Source organism: Helianthus annuus, chromosome 4 (genome assembly GCF_002127325.2).
Source record: "Helianthus annuus cultivar XRQ/B chromosome 4, HanXRQr2.0-SUNRISE, whole genome shotgun sequence".
Lineage (NCBI taxonomy): Eukaryota > Viridiplantae > Streptophyta > Magnoliopsida > Asterales > Asteraceae > Helianthus > Helianthus annuus.
This window is the reverse complement of record NC_035436.2, coordinates 151,169,475-151,184,100: the sequence shown is the minus strand read 5'-3', so window position 1 is coordinate 151,184,100 and position 14,626 is coordinate 151,169,475. Positions and strand designations below refer to the sequence as shown.

At 38.2% G+C, this 14,626-nt stretch overlaps 1 protein-coding gene across 1 annotated transcript in view; it reads left to right on the top strand.

The window, feature by feature from the left end:
• Window positions 1-14,099, top strand: part of LOC110933649 — a 40,281-nt gene extending 26,182 nt beyond the window's left edge. The window contains exon 2 of the mRNA XM_022176861.1: window positions 14,016-14,099. Coding sequence (XP_022032553.1) covers window positions 14,016-14,099 — 84 coding nt within the window. The remainder of the gene's footprint in view (window positions 1-14,015) is intronic.
• Window positions 14,100-14,626: the final 527 nt, after the last annotated feature.

The following is a 14,626-nucleotide window of genomic DNA, read 5'->3' as shown; positions in this document are numbered from 1 at the left end:
CAATTCATTTGTAGCAACTCACACTTGATCTAAATTCTCTAAGTTGTTGTTTTATAACTTCATACCTGAGAATTATAAGATCAAGTTCAAGCAAGGACCTTTTGTAAGCCTTATTTCATTCTTTTATTGCTTTCTAGCTTAAAAAGTCAAACAGTGTTTGACTTTCAGTTTGACCAGTCAATGGTCAACACAAAGTTCGGTTGAACTTTGTAACGTGATTGTAATCACGATGGTTATAATCCTTAGCGATTATACCTTCTGATTACCAGGTTAACTAGGAATAATAGTGACGAGTCAAAGTTTCGGTCAAAATGCGTTTTAGCACGCATTTTGCCACGGAACTACTTTTAGGTATCAAAACACTTTGTTTTGATACCAAATCAGTTTTCTAAGTAGGATAAACATGTTTTGACATGTTTAACTCGTCACTATTAGTTTAGTGCTTGTTTAGGGTCGTAAGTTAAGCGGTCTAAACAACCGCTTACACTTTCGAACCCGACCCGTTTGGTCGATCATTAGGATCCGACCAATCTTGTTTAGTGATCATAGTTGCATAGGGAATAACCTCTGAGGTTATACCTAATGATCACATAGGATTGGTTAGTCATTTGCTAGTTAGCTTGTATGCCCATAGGAAATGACCAAAATGCCCTTTTGAAGCATAAATCCGTATTTTACCTATGTGAACATATTTTTGACATATAATATGATTTAGTAACATGTTTAGGCATAATTGGGCATGTAAGACTTGACATACCACACAGTTAACCATCCGAACATAGTTTTACTCAAACGACGCATTATAGTTGCTTATACTACCGTAATGGGTCGAAACGGGTCAAAAGCACTTAGGTAGACTTTCAAATCAGAATGTTGGGACTGATAAATCATACCATATGAGTTCAAATACTCATTTGATTTATAGAACCTCATTCTATCCTATCTCCCAATTTAGGATCCGATTATTAACATAGTTACCTATATTAGGTGCCGGTTGATTCGCGATCCTTGAAGCCTTATTTGGTCTTATTCTCAAGACTATTAGGCAATCCCAAGTGAGTACATAGTTCCCCTCTTTTACCGTTTTCAAATACTTTGGGGTGATACACATGTACATACATGTTACTTCCGTGCATTTCATGCTTTTATAACATAAACAAGCTAGTTTCACCTAGTACATATCTAGTAAATGTTTTCAATTATGTTTTGATATGTATGTTAAGCATGCAAGCACATTAATTTATTACACATTTGTTGCATATGTTTACTTAGCATATGTACACATTGTTTTACGTGACATTTCTGCTATGTATGTTTACTAAGCATGCTAGCACATTGTTTTACATGAAAATTTCTACTAAGCATGTTTACTTAGCATTCCTAGTACATGGTTTTCACATGCTACATTGACTATTACATTTGGTGTGTTTAATCAGGACAATAATACACTCATTAACATTGATCATGCCGCTCGGTAGTATGTAATGGTACCATAGGAATTGACAACTCCCGTTTTCGACTTCGTAGGTTTGTTTGGAAGTTGGGAATGACAGAATTCGATATACATAACTTAGATAAACCTTTAATTTGTTTAAGGGTTTGTCGCCACAGTTGCAAGGATTGAATGTGTGCGATTAACATTACTGCATAAATGTTTGTAATCATAAAGCATTGTTTTCTGCAAAACATGACATTTGATTTAAACTTAGGTTTATTCAAAAACCTTGTTTTGTACATTTTTCCTATGGTTGAGTAATTACTTGTTATTCACCATACATGACATTCGTTTCACATTGACATCATCACATAGTTTAAGTAGGTACTTGCTACTTGCTATCCATTCCATTTGGTTATACATGATACATGTTACACATGACATTAAACATGGTTTATTGATAAATTTTTTTTTTACATTGAACAAGACATTTTGGTTGGTTATTGATAAGTGACTTATGTAACGGGGCTATGTGTTATATGATAAAAGCATGGTGGATACGCCGCTGGTACTTCCTATATATAAGTGCTTTTATCGTGTTATACATTGTTGCGTTACCTAAACCACTTGGGCAAGACATGAAACATTTTATACAAGAACATGACATTGTTTTACAAATTACATATTTTATACAAATTCACTTTTTCTTGGTTATTCATTTAACCATGCGTTGTCCTTTCTTTATCATTTGATTTTCATATCGATTTTCATATGATTTCATAAAGGAAAACATTTTACAAGGTCTATGACTATATTTTTGTTAAACACTTCTTTTAAACTACAAGTCATGAACCCTGCATAATCAAAACCTATCTATCTCACAGGCATTTTTATGCTGACGTACCTATTTTTACATGTGTTTTCATGTGCTAATGCATGATGATGTTTGTGCTTCACTTAAGCGGACTCGGGCCTTAGTGACTTAAAAGACTGTTAATTATGTTGTTTTATTTTGAACTATAAAGACAATGTAAACTTTAATCGTATTAATACATAACTTTAATTACCATGGTTGTTGAAACAATAATTCTGTCGCATCACTCCCCGACGTTTCCGCCGCGGCTTGTTGTTTTACGCGGTCGGGGTGTGACAGAAGAGTTGGTATCATAGCCAATGGTTATAGGGAATTAGGTTATTATTAATGCTTTGACCTAGACTATAACTTTCTAGGACCCTAACACAAGTTTACTTGTGTTTTGATCTTAAAACAATACACGTCACCTAACCTTAGGTGATTACTAAAACATGAACATAATTTCCAAAATGATTTTGAAATCAATCATCTATCCTTAGATGATTTCTTTTGGCCATGTGCCTTCCAAATTTTCAAAATCTCGTCAAAGTTTGGGTCTAAATAACGTGAACACGTGCAAACTGGAAGAGTGAATGCCTGTACCCTGAGTTTTCTGTCTAAGGCTAGAGTGTTCGTACAAATCCACAGTATCGGACCAGTCACTCTTACCTGGGAACTCTTGGGGTGAGTGTTCACTTATAGGCAAGCATGTCTTCAGCGATACATTATTATGACTCATTTACTTTGATTTGTCACTGTGTGTTGTTTGTTTGCTCTATGGTAACAAACAAATGACCACCATTTTGTCGATTTTTATGATATCTCATTTTTCATCACATCATCTCACTTGTTTTCTCTCATGTTTCCTCTTTTAGAATGCCTCCTCAACGTAACGTTCAGCAACCTGATGCCGAACTGGCAGCTATTGTAGCACAGCAGATGGTTGTTATGCTACCTGATCTCATAACTCAAATAAACCACGCCACCAATAACAATAATGCACCTACTCCGTGCAATTTCAAAAGTTTTAACTCGGCTAAACCGCTCAAGTTCAGTGGTTTTGAAGGAGTAACTGGGCTCCTACAGTGGTTTGAGAGTCTTGAGAGCACATTTTGCCATGTTCAATGTCCGAACAATCGTAGGGTCGAGTTTGCTTCAAGTGTATTCCAAAAGAGGGCTCTTACCTTGTGGAATGGAGTAATGAGAGATCGAGGTGCTGATGTTGCTTTGTGTCAGACATAGGAGGAACTTAGAGCTCTCATGATGAGAGAATTTTGTCCTCGTCACGAGCAGAGGGCACTCGAAAATGAGTTCCATGACTTGAAGCAAGACAGTGGTGAAAACCGGGCTTATACTGACAGATATGAGGAGTTAAGCTTGCTCTGTCCTACTATGGTCAGGCCTTTGGATAAGGCTATTTAGAAATACATAGATGGTTTGCCAGATCCTGTTCAGGTTATTGTCACTGGCAGCAACCCTACTACCGTCGGACAGGCCATTGGGCTCGCTGCTACCTTTACTGAATGCAGGTCAAAAAGGGTAAACTCCACAGAAAAGGTGACAAGACGCAGAAATAGTCTGATAGCACCACTGAGAAAAAGGGCAAGAAGGGTGCCGAGTCTTCAAAGAAATCGAGGAAGCGTAAGGCTTCCAAGAACTTCGCTGTCACTGCTCAGACAAACCTGGCTGCTCCTAATCAGGCAGCATAGAATCAGGCTGCACAACCTGGTGCCAAAAGGCAGTATGCGGGAAATGCACCTTTGTGCAACAGATGTAATAGCCACCACCAGCCACAATTGTAATGCCGCATCTGCACAAATTGTGGCAAATCTGGTTATCTTGCGACCACTTGCCGTTTTGCTCCTAACCAAAATCAGGCAGCTCAAATCCAAGCTATGCAAAACCCTGCCCAGAATCCTGCATGACCTCATTTTCTGCCGGGTTTGTGTTACAATTGTGGGGATCTGACCCACTACAGGAACAACTGCCTGAGGTTGGCAAATGCGAATTAAGCACCGGCTCGTAGTAGAGCTTTTAACCTGAATGCCAATGAGGCACGTGCGGATAACGAAGTGGTGAACGGTACGTTCCTTGTTAACAACTGTCCTGCTTCTGTTCTATTTGATTCGGGTGCCGATAAGAGTTTTGTGTCCTTAGCATTTGAGCCTTTGCTTTCGATGACTAGAACAAAACTAGGAAAGCCCTTGACAGTAGAAGTAGCTAGTGGTAAACCTGTTATACTCGACTCGGTTCTTCGAAATGGCCAGTTGAATCTCAATAATCATCTTTTCCCTATTGACCTCACACCGATGCAACTCGGGTGCTTCGATGTAATAGTAGGAATGGATTGGTTATCGAAGTACCATGCTGAGGTGGTATGTTTTGAGAAGTTGGTTCGTGTACCGCTATCGACTGGTGAGATCTTAGAAGTTCGTGGGGTGAAACCCGTTAGTGGTCTTAAACTCATGTCTTTTACCCAAGCCCACAAAAACCTACGAAAGAAATATGTTGCTTTCTTGGCACATGTCGTAGAGGAAAAAGGCAAAGGTAAGACTATCCAAGATATCCCTGTTGTTCGGGATTATCCTGAGGTATTTCCTGAAGAATTACCTGGTTTACCCCCTGTATGCCAAGTTGAGTTCCGCATCGATCTTGTGCCTGGCGCAAATCCTATTGCTAAATCACCTTATCGTCTTGCACCGTCTGAGATGCAAGAGTTATCTAAGCAGCTTCAGGAGCTATCTGACAAAGGATTCATCCGTCCAAGCTTTTCCTCTTGGGGCGCTCTTGTCCAGTTTGTGAAAAAGAAAGATGGATATTTCAGAATGTGTATCGATTACCATGAGCTTAATAAGCTTACCTTCAAGAATCGATATCCCCTACCTCGCAGTGATGATCTCTTTGATCAGCTACAGGGTGCTACTTGCTTTTCAAAGATTGATCTGCCTTCTGGGTATCATCAACTTCGAGTTCTCGAAGAAGATATTCCCAAAACAGCTTTTTGTACACGCTATGGTCATTATGAGTTCACTTTTATGCCATTCGGTTTAACTAATGCTCCAGCGGTTTTCATGGACTTGATGTATAGGGTTTGTAAGCCTTATTTGGAAAAGTTCATCATTGTTTTCATTGATGACATTCTGATCTATTCTAAGACTCGAGCTGATCATGAGCAACATCTTCGTCTTTCAATGGATCTTCTAAAGAAAGAACAACTTTTCGCCAAATTCTCCAAGTGCGAATTCTAGCTTAAGGAAGTTCAATTTTTGGGGCACATCGTCAACGAACAAGGTATATATGTAGATCCCGCCAAAATCAGAGCGATTAAGGATTGGGATACTCTTACTACTCCTACCGAGGTTTGTTCATTTCTTGGTCTAGCGGGTTACTACTGCCGTTTCATTGAAAATTTCTCCAAGATTGTGGTTCCTCTCACTGTTTAAGTCAGAAGAATAAACCTTTTGAGTGGGGATCCAAACAGGAAGAAGCTTTCCAGACCTTGAAACAGAAACTCTGCGATGCACCTATTCTATCTTTGCCCGGGGGTAACGACGAATTTGTTGTGTATTGCGATGCATGCAATTTAGGCCTTGGCTACGTTCTTATGCAAAGAAACAAAGTCATAGCTTATGCTTCAAGACAGCTGAAAGTGCACAAGAAAAACTACACTACTCATGATCTTGAATTGGGTGTAGTAGTCTTTGCTTTCAAAATCTGTAGACACTACCTTTACGGTACAAAGTGTGTAGTGTTTACTGACCGCAAGAGTCTCCAGCATATTTTCAATCAAAAAGAACTTAACATGAGGCAACGACGTTGGGTTGAACTTCTAAACGACTACGATTGCAAAATTCGCTACCATCCTAGTAAGGCGAATGTCGTGGCTGACGCATTAAGTCATAAGGAACATGTCAAGCTTCACTGTGTTCAGGTTCGATCTGACATTCAAACCTGCATAATTTAGGCTCAACATACTTGTGTTACACAAGACTTGATGGGTAAAGAGTTACCGTGTCATACTAAGCCTGAGCTTGAACTGAAAGACTTTGGGATATTCTATTTCATGGGCCGTTTGTGGGTCCCAAGTATAGAAGATCTTCGCACCTTGCTTATGGATGAAGCTCATGAGTCTCGTTATTCTATTCATCCTGGTGCAGACAAGATGTATAAGGATCTTCGAACCCAGTATTGGTGGCCGGGTATGAAGAAAGACATTGCCTTATATGTTTCAAAATGCCTTACTTGACTTAAGGTTAAGGCAGAACACCAACATCCCTCTGGATTATTGGAGCAACCAGAGATTCCGGTTTGGAAATGGGAAAACATTTCCATGGATCTCATTACCATGTTACCGTGCACTAAAAGAGGTCACGCTGCCATTTGGGTAATTGTTGATCGTCTAACAAAGTCAGCGCATTTCTTGCCAATCTGTGAGGATCTATCTGCTAACAAGCTTTCCAAGTTATACGTTGATGAGATTGTATCTCGACATGGTGTTCCTTTGAACATTATATCTGACAGAGATGCTCGATTCTCGTCTCGCTTTTGGAGAACCATGCAATCTGCCATGGGGACCCAACTTAATTTGAGCACAGCGTACCATTCGCAAACGGATGGTCAATCTGAGAGAAAATCCAGACACTGGAGGATATGCTTAGAGCATGTGTGATTGATTTTGGTGGTAGTTGGGATTCGCATCTACCGTTGATCCAATTCTCCTACAACAATAGTTATCACTCTAGCATCAATATGGCTCCTTTCGAAGCTTTATACGGTCGAAAATGTCGTTCGCCGGTATGCTGGAGTGAGATAGGTGAAGCTCATCTTACTGGACCTGAACTTATTCTAGAGACTACAAATAAGGTCAAGATGATTCGTGATAACCTTCAGACAGCTAGAAGCCGTCAAAAGAGTTACGCGGATCGACGACGCAAGCCCTTAGAATTTCTAGTCGGTGACCACGTCCTACTCAAGATGTCCCCTTGGAAAGCTGTGATTAGGTTTGGAAAGAAAGGAAAACTTGCACCACGCTATGTTGGACCATTCAAGATCGTTGAAAGAATCAGAAAAGTAGCCTACAGACTTGTGCTACCTCCTGAACGTGGAAATGTTCATCTGACTTTCCATGTGTCCAATCTCAAAAAGAGTTTAGCCGATGATAACCTCCACATACCACTTGATGAAATTCGTGTTGATAACACGATGCACTTCATTGAGAAACCTGTGGAAATCATCGACCGTGAAGTTAAGAAGCTCAAACACAAGCGCATACCTATTGTTAAAGTTCGCTGGGAATCTAAATGTGGCCTAGAGTTTACTTGGGAACGTGAAGATTAGATGAAAGCGAAATATCTGCATCTATTCTCACAAGTTTCCTCTAAATAAATTTCGGGACGAAATTTCCTAAAGTAGGGGAGACTGTGACATCTGTGCTTGTGTAACCATTTTACAGACTCTGAACAATCCAATATTAATAAAACAATGTGTTTTGATCCCAATGTTGGTTATTTATGTTTGATTTTATGCTCATGTTGGTTTTTGATTGATTTTAAACTCTACATCGCTTTCTGGGAAGTTATACGCGAACTGGTTCGTAAACGCAATCAGTTTAACGCAACAAACACTTCGGAATAGTAACATAAGCTTAACATACCTTAAATAACCTTTACATAACTTAGAAATAAGTTTTGAAGGGTTTGGTATGGCAAAAACAAGTTTATTCGCTCACAGGGACTATTTGCGTCAACTTGCAAAAGTCTGCCTTTTCGTAAGGCGACATACATTCTGGAACTTGATCATAAGCTAAACATACCATATATAACCTAAACATGGTGTAGAAATAATCTTTTATAGGTTCGGTGTGCGAAAACATGCTTATATGATCCTATAGGGGCTGGAAGTGTCAAAAACGGCGTAAGTTAGCATTTTCGCGCATATCTTACGTTCTGACCATATCTGGACATCCAAAATTTTTGTACACACTAAAATAATTTTATTTTAGTGATTGGCATGCAAAGTACCATTCATCGCTTAATTTGTTTCGTTTTCGCGTCCGTTTGAGTTTCGTCGTAATTTAACGAATAACGTGACCGTACGACCAAACGATCCGACATCCGAGAGTTCTCCAAGTATATTTTGAGTCCTCTAGACTTTAATGACCTTGTAGAGCCTTGAAAATGGCTTAACGGGGGTCAAAAGGGGCTGAAATGAGGTTAAACCAAGTGCAGGGACCTGAACTGTAATTATTGGAAACTATTGTTGATCTTTGGGGGCTTTTTATGCAAATTTCTTGGTGTGATGAGCAAGTTAACACCTCCCCAAGGCTTCGTACCTGCTTGTGACAATTGTATGGCCATGATTCTTGCTTGGAGATCACACAAACATGTGTCATGATCTTGTGAGTTTGCAACAACTATAAATAGCCTACCAATTCATTTGTAGCAACTCACACTTGATCTAAATTCTCTAAGTTGTTGTTTTAAAACTTCATACCTGAGAATTATAAGATCAAGTTCAAGCAAGGACCTTTTGTAAGCCTTCCTTAATTCTTTTATTGCTTTCTAGCTTAAAAAGTCAAACAGTGCTTGACTTTCAGTTTGACCAGTCAATAGTCAACGCAAAGTTTGGTTGAACTTTGTAACGTGATTGTAATCACGATGGTTATAATCCTTAGCGATTATACCTAGTAATTACCACGTTAACTAGGCATAGTGACGAGTCAAAGTTTCGGGCAAAATGCATTTTAGCACGCATTTTGCCACGGAACTAATTTTAGGTATCAAAACACTTTGTTTTAATACCAAATCAGTTTTCTAAGTAGGATAAACATGTTTTGACATGTTTAACTCGTCACTATTAGTTTAGTGCTTGTTTAGGGTCGTAAGTTAAGCGGTCTAAACAACCGCTTACACTTTCGAACCCGACCCGTTTGGTCGATCATTAGGATCCGACCATGCTTGTTTAGTGATCATAGTTGCATAGGGAATAACCTCTGAGGTTATACCTTATGATCACATAGGATTGTTTAGTCATTTGCTAGTTAGCTTGTATGCCATAGGAAATGACCAAAATGCCCTTTTGAAGCATAAATCCGTATTTTACCTATGTGAACATATTTTTGACATATAATCTGATTTAGTAACATGTTTAGGCATAATTGGGCATGTAAGACTTGACATAGCACATAGATAGCCATCCGAACATAGTTTTACGCAAACGACACATTATCGTAGCTTATACTACCGTAATGGGTCGAAACGGGTCAAAAGCACTTAGGTAGACTTTCAAATAAGAATATTGGGACTATTAAATCATACCATATGAGTTTAAATACTCATTTGATTTTTAGAACCTCATTCTAACCTATCTCCCGATTTAGGATCCGATTATTAACATAGTTACCTATATTAGGTGCCGGTTGATTCGTGATCCTTGAAGCCTTATTTGGTCTTATTCTCAAGACTATTAGGAAATCCCAAGTGAGTACATAGTTCCCCTCTTTTACCGTTTTCAAATACTTTGGGGTGATACACATGTACATACGTGTTACTTCCGTGCATTTCATGCTTTTATGACATAAACATGCTAGTTTCACCTAGTACATATCTAGTACATGTTTTCAATTATGTTTTGCTATGCATGTTAAGCATGCAAGCACATTGATTTATTACACATTTGTTGCATATGTTTACTTAGCATATGTACACATTGTTTTAAGTGACATTTCTGCTATGTATGTTTACTGAGCATGCTAGCACATTGTTTTACATGAACATTTCTACTAGGCATGTTTACTTAGCATTCCTAGTATATGGTTTTCACATGCTACATTGACTATGACATTTGGTGTGTTTAATCGGGACAATAATACATTCATTAACATTGATCACGCCGCTCGGTAGTATGTAATGGTACCATAGGAATTGACAACTCCTGTTTCCGACTTCCTAGGTTTGTTTGGAAGTTGGGAATGACAGAATCCGATATATATAACTTAGATAAACCTTTAATTTGTTTAAGGGTTTGTCGCCACAGTCGCAAGGCTTCAATGTATGCGATTAACATTAATGCATAAATGTTTGTAATCATAAAGCATTCTTTTCTACAAAACATGACATTTGATTTAAACATAGGTTTATTCAAAAACCTTGTTTTGTACATTTTTCCTATGGTTGAGTAATTACTTGTTATTCACCATACATGATATTTGTTTCACATTGACATCATCACATAGTTTAAGTAGGTACTTGCTACTTGCTATGCATTTTATACATGATACATGTTACACATGACATTAAACATGGTTTATTCATAAACATTTTTTTTTACATTGAACAAGACATTTTGGTTGGTTATTGATAAGTGACTTATGTAACGAGGCTATGTGTTATATGACAAAAGCATGGTGGATACGCCGCTGGTACTTCATATATATAAGTGCTTTTATCGTGTTATACATTGTTGCGTTACCTAAACAACTTGGGCAAAACATGAAACATTTTATACAAGAACATGACATTGTTTTACAAATTACATATTTTATACAAATTCACTTTTTCTTGGTTATTCATATAACCATGGATTGTCCTTTCATTATCATTTGATTTTCATATCGATTTTCATATGATTTCATAAAGGAAAACATTTTACAAGGTCCATGACTATATTTTTGTTAAACACTTCTTTTAAACTACAAGTCATGAACCCTGCATAACCAAAACCTATGTTTCTCACAGGCATTTTTATGCTGACGTACCTATTTTTACATGTGTTTTCAGGTGCTAATGCATGATGATGTTTGTGCTTCACTTAGGCGGACTCGGGCCCTAGTGACTTAAAAGACTGTTAATTATGTTATTTTATTTTGAACTCAAAAGACAATGTAAACGTTAATCGTAATAATACATAACTTTAATTACCATGGTTGTTGAAACAATAATTCTGTCGCATCACTCCCCGACGTTTTCGCCGCGGTTTGTTGTTTTACGCGGTCGGGGTGTGACAGGAACCACTCTTTGGCATATGGTCTTGGTACTGAAATTTCGTTTGATAGATGGCCGAGGTTCTGAGATACGTGGTCTTTATGCTGTTTATCATCTGGGTATCATGGTTGTTTCTTTTACCGAAAAATAACAGAGACGAAGTCTAGATCTTCCATGATACTATACATACGTGTACATATTGCATTCGACCTCAATAAGTGATCAACAATCACATGCCCCAAAAATAAGTGATAATATATCACATTTATCTGGGAGTCAAGTTCGTCTCTTTGCTGTACGTTTGTACTGACCTGTTCACAGACTTGCTCTTGTGCCCTCATGCATATGAAAATCAAGTTCCTCATCAATAAGTGATTCTATCACATAGGGCTTGTTTTCAATCAAAATAAGTGAGTATCTCACATTTTCATATACGGTCAAACAGATGATAAATGGTATACTCACCAGTAAGATGAACTCTTGTGCATACCTTGATACAGGAATGTGTCGTGTGTGGATGAACACCGGTCGGTAAGTATAAATCATACACTAATCGTATCCCCTCGCCATGATTACCTCTGATAAGTTGAGCTTATATGAACAACAATACCGATAATTGTTATAGGATGCTTACCGATAATGTTAACTGACTGAACAATAAGAGCGTTTTGGCGTGACCATACAGTGATATGATTCTCTTACCCTCGAAACTCGCAAAAAGAATGTCTGTAAATATTTATTTACTCCTTTCAGTTTCTACATCTATGTATATATTTATTTACTGCTTTCCGTCTTTACATTTCAAATATTCAAAAATACCAAAAAGATTTTAGGTGTGTTTTAATATAAACTTTATAAAAGCCAAAAAGATTTATTTCTATTTTTTTTTTATTACCCGATGTTGGATCTCAAGTCTTTTCCACCTGAAACCGGAGCGAAATCCAAAACAACTAAATCTTCATAAACGGTCGAAATTTGCAAGTTTTTGAAAGTTAAAAACCAAAATTGAACAATTCGTTAAACTTTCAAACAGTCGGACAGTAGTTGAAAACTGGTCACATGTGTGTCATTTGTTTATGATAACTATATTCCAAGCAGTTGTTCTCATTACACGTTTAGCTTTCTTGTATGTGCATATGCAACATCCAATTCAGCTAAAGGCGAAGAGAACCTGTTCGATGACAAGCTTCGGAATGAAGACACGACATGGTGGCACTCAAATGAAGATGATCGAGTTGCCGCTGACCTATCATCAACACCACAAGGATCTAAAGTTTTGAAGATCAAAAGATTCACGAGCATAACTCATGAGAGAGTTTATTTTAAGAGGGAGTTTGTTAACACACTTCCTAAATGAAAGGGGGAGTTTGTTGATACAATTTCTACTTACGACGTGTGAAGACTGTGAAGATCCTCCGACATGGAAGACATGGAAGATGAACCTTACGAGTAGCGTCCAAGGGGGAGTTTGTTGATACACTTTATGTGGACGTGACTCGGTTCAGTTCGGTTCAACTCGGTTAGGTTCAGTTCAAGCCCGATGTCACAACATTCCTCCGTCGTGCGCCCCAGAGTTCGTCACGCGAAGCACGAAGAGCCGTGAGCCGTTTCCTGCTGACACATCATCATGACATCACCATGATGATGTCATGTGAAGACTTTTCAATGCATGGTCTACATGTAAACGTGAATTCATGATATATATATATATATATATATATATATATATATATATATATATATTTGTGTACTAGACATACACATGGAAACATCAAACTAAAGACCTGTATGTGAATATGACGAAAGACTTGCATGCTGGAAGAAAAGCATGTTGAAGAAAAACATGTTTCGTCCATTTGGGAGTGTGACGAAAGACCTGTTGTCTTTCGTTGACTTAGTTTTTTCGTCTGGGTCTTTCATCACTCAGCATGTTTCGTCGACCAGGTGCTTATATAAGCAGCAGACATGAAGACAAAAGAACAGAGAACACAAACACACGAGAGAACTAAGAAAGTTTGTGAGAGCTTTATTTTATGTAATCAGTGTAAACAAACTTCCTGGTTTGAATATATTTGAGATTTAAACATTGAATCTTTGTGTCATTGTGTTCTTGATCTCGGTTTGCATTCCCGGTTGGATTCCGCACAACCGGGTTTGTTCGTATACAAGGATTAGGTGACTAGATCCTCCGCTAGTTGGACCTACAAACTCCTTAGTGATTTCCTGCATTTTATGACCTATCTATCTTAGGATCTTTGTAGTTTTTAATTTTTAGCAACTTTATTTTTAATTTTTAGGAACTATGTATTTCACTCTTTAATGAATGATGGTTTTTAATTATTGAATGGTGTTTGGACGATGTTGTAATGGTTGAATACACTAAAAAAGGTGGAGGTTACCAAGGAACGTTAAAACCACACCCCATGCACAAAAACAGAGCCTCCCAACAATTTTCCAGCACTACAGCAAGTTCAGCACGGGGCCGTGCTCCGCCCAACACGCCACGTGCCCAAGGCTCTTGATGTGCTGAATGCGGTCTATAAAAACTACTAACCTAATCTAGACACCCTAGTTTTAAATTTATAAACTAAGACTCTCTAAATGCTAGACCACTGACAGGCAAGTGTACCTATCGTACGTAGTAAAGCCTAATGAAGTCCGAGTATCGAACCCACGGGACACTAGCGACGCTCAACTAGACTCTAACTCAAGTAATTACATAATAGGTTTTAATTTGTGTTTTTAGGATTTTTCTAATTCTACTAAAGCGAGTAAACAAGAGAACAGAGCACGCAAGAAAAATAGTGAAGTGATGGGAAGCAGACAATGATGAGAAAGAACTACTCAGGCTTCGACTCCCTATGACCAACCCATGACCTCTAGTCCTGACCAATGGCTAAAGCTCCGAATCTACCGAGAAAACCTCCCGCTAAGGATGATCAACCAAAATAGAAGATGGAACAGAGTGATGAAGTTCTAAATTTGAAATGACTCGACCTACCGATATCGAATCCCACGACTGTCAGATTAAAAACAACTATGGTGCTAAAATCCTCCGGTCATGAAGCTAAACCTGCAAAATAATTGAAAACTTAGGAAACCCTAAACGCGAATAAGTAGTCGGATCCGAGCTATCAGTCACCCAAACTACCAAACAACGCCTAGCTAATAACCTAGCAATCCTGACTTGTCGCTAGAGTTGCCAGAAAAGGATGCACACTATACTCAGTTGATTTTAATTAATTTAGTTAAACTTGAATTATCTCTAATCTCAAGCTCTAGACTGAAAACCTAATAGATTAACGAACCTAGAATGTTATAAATAGTTCCAGACCAGACTAACAAGATCACCTAACC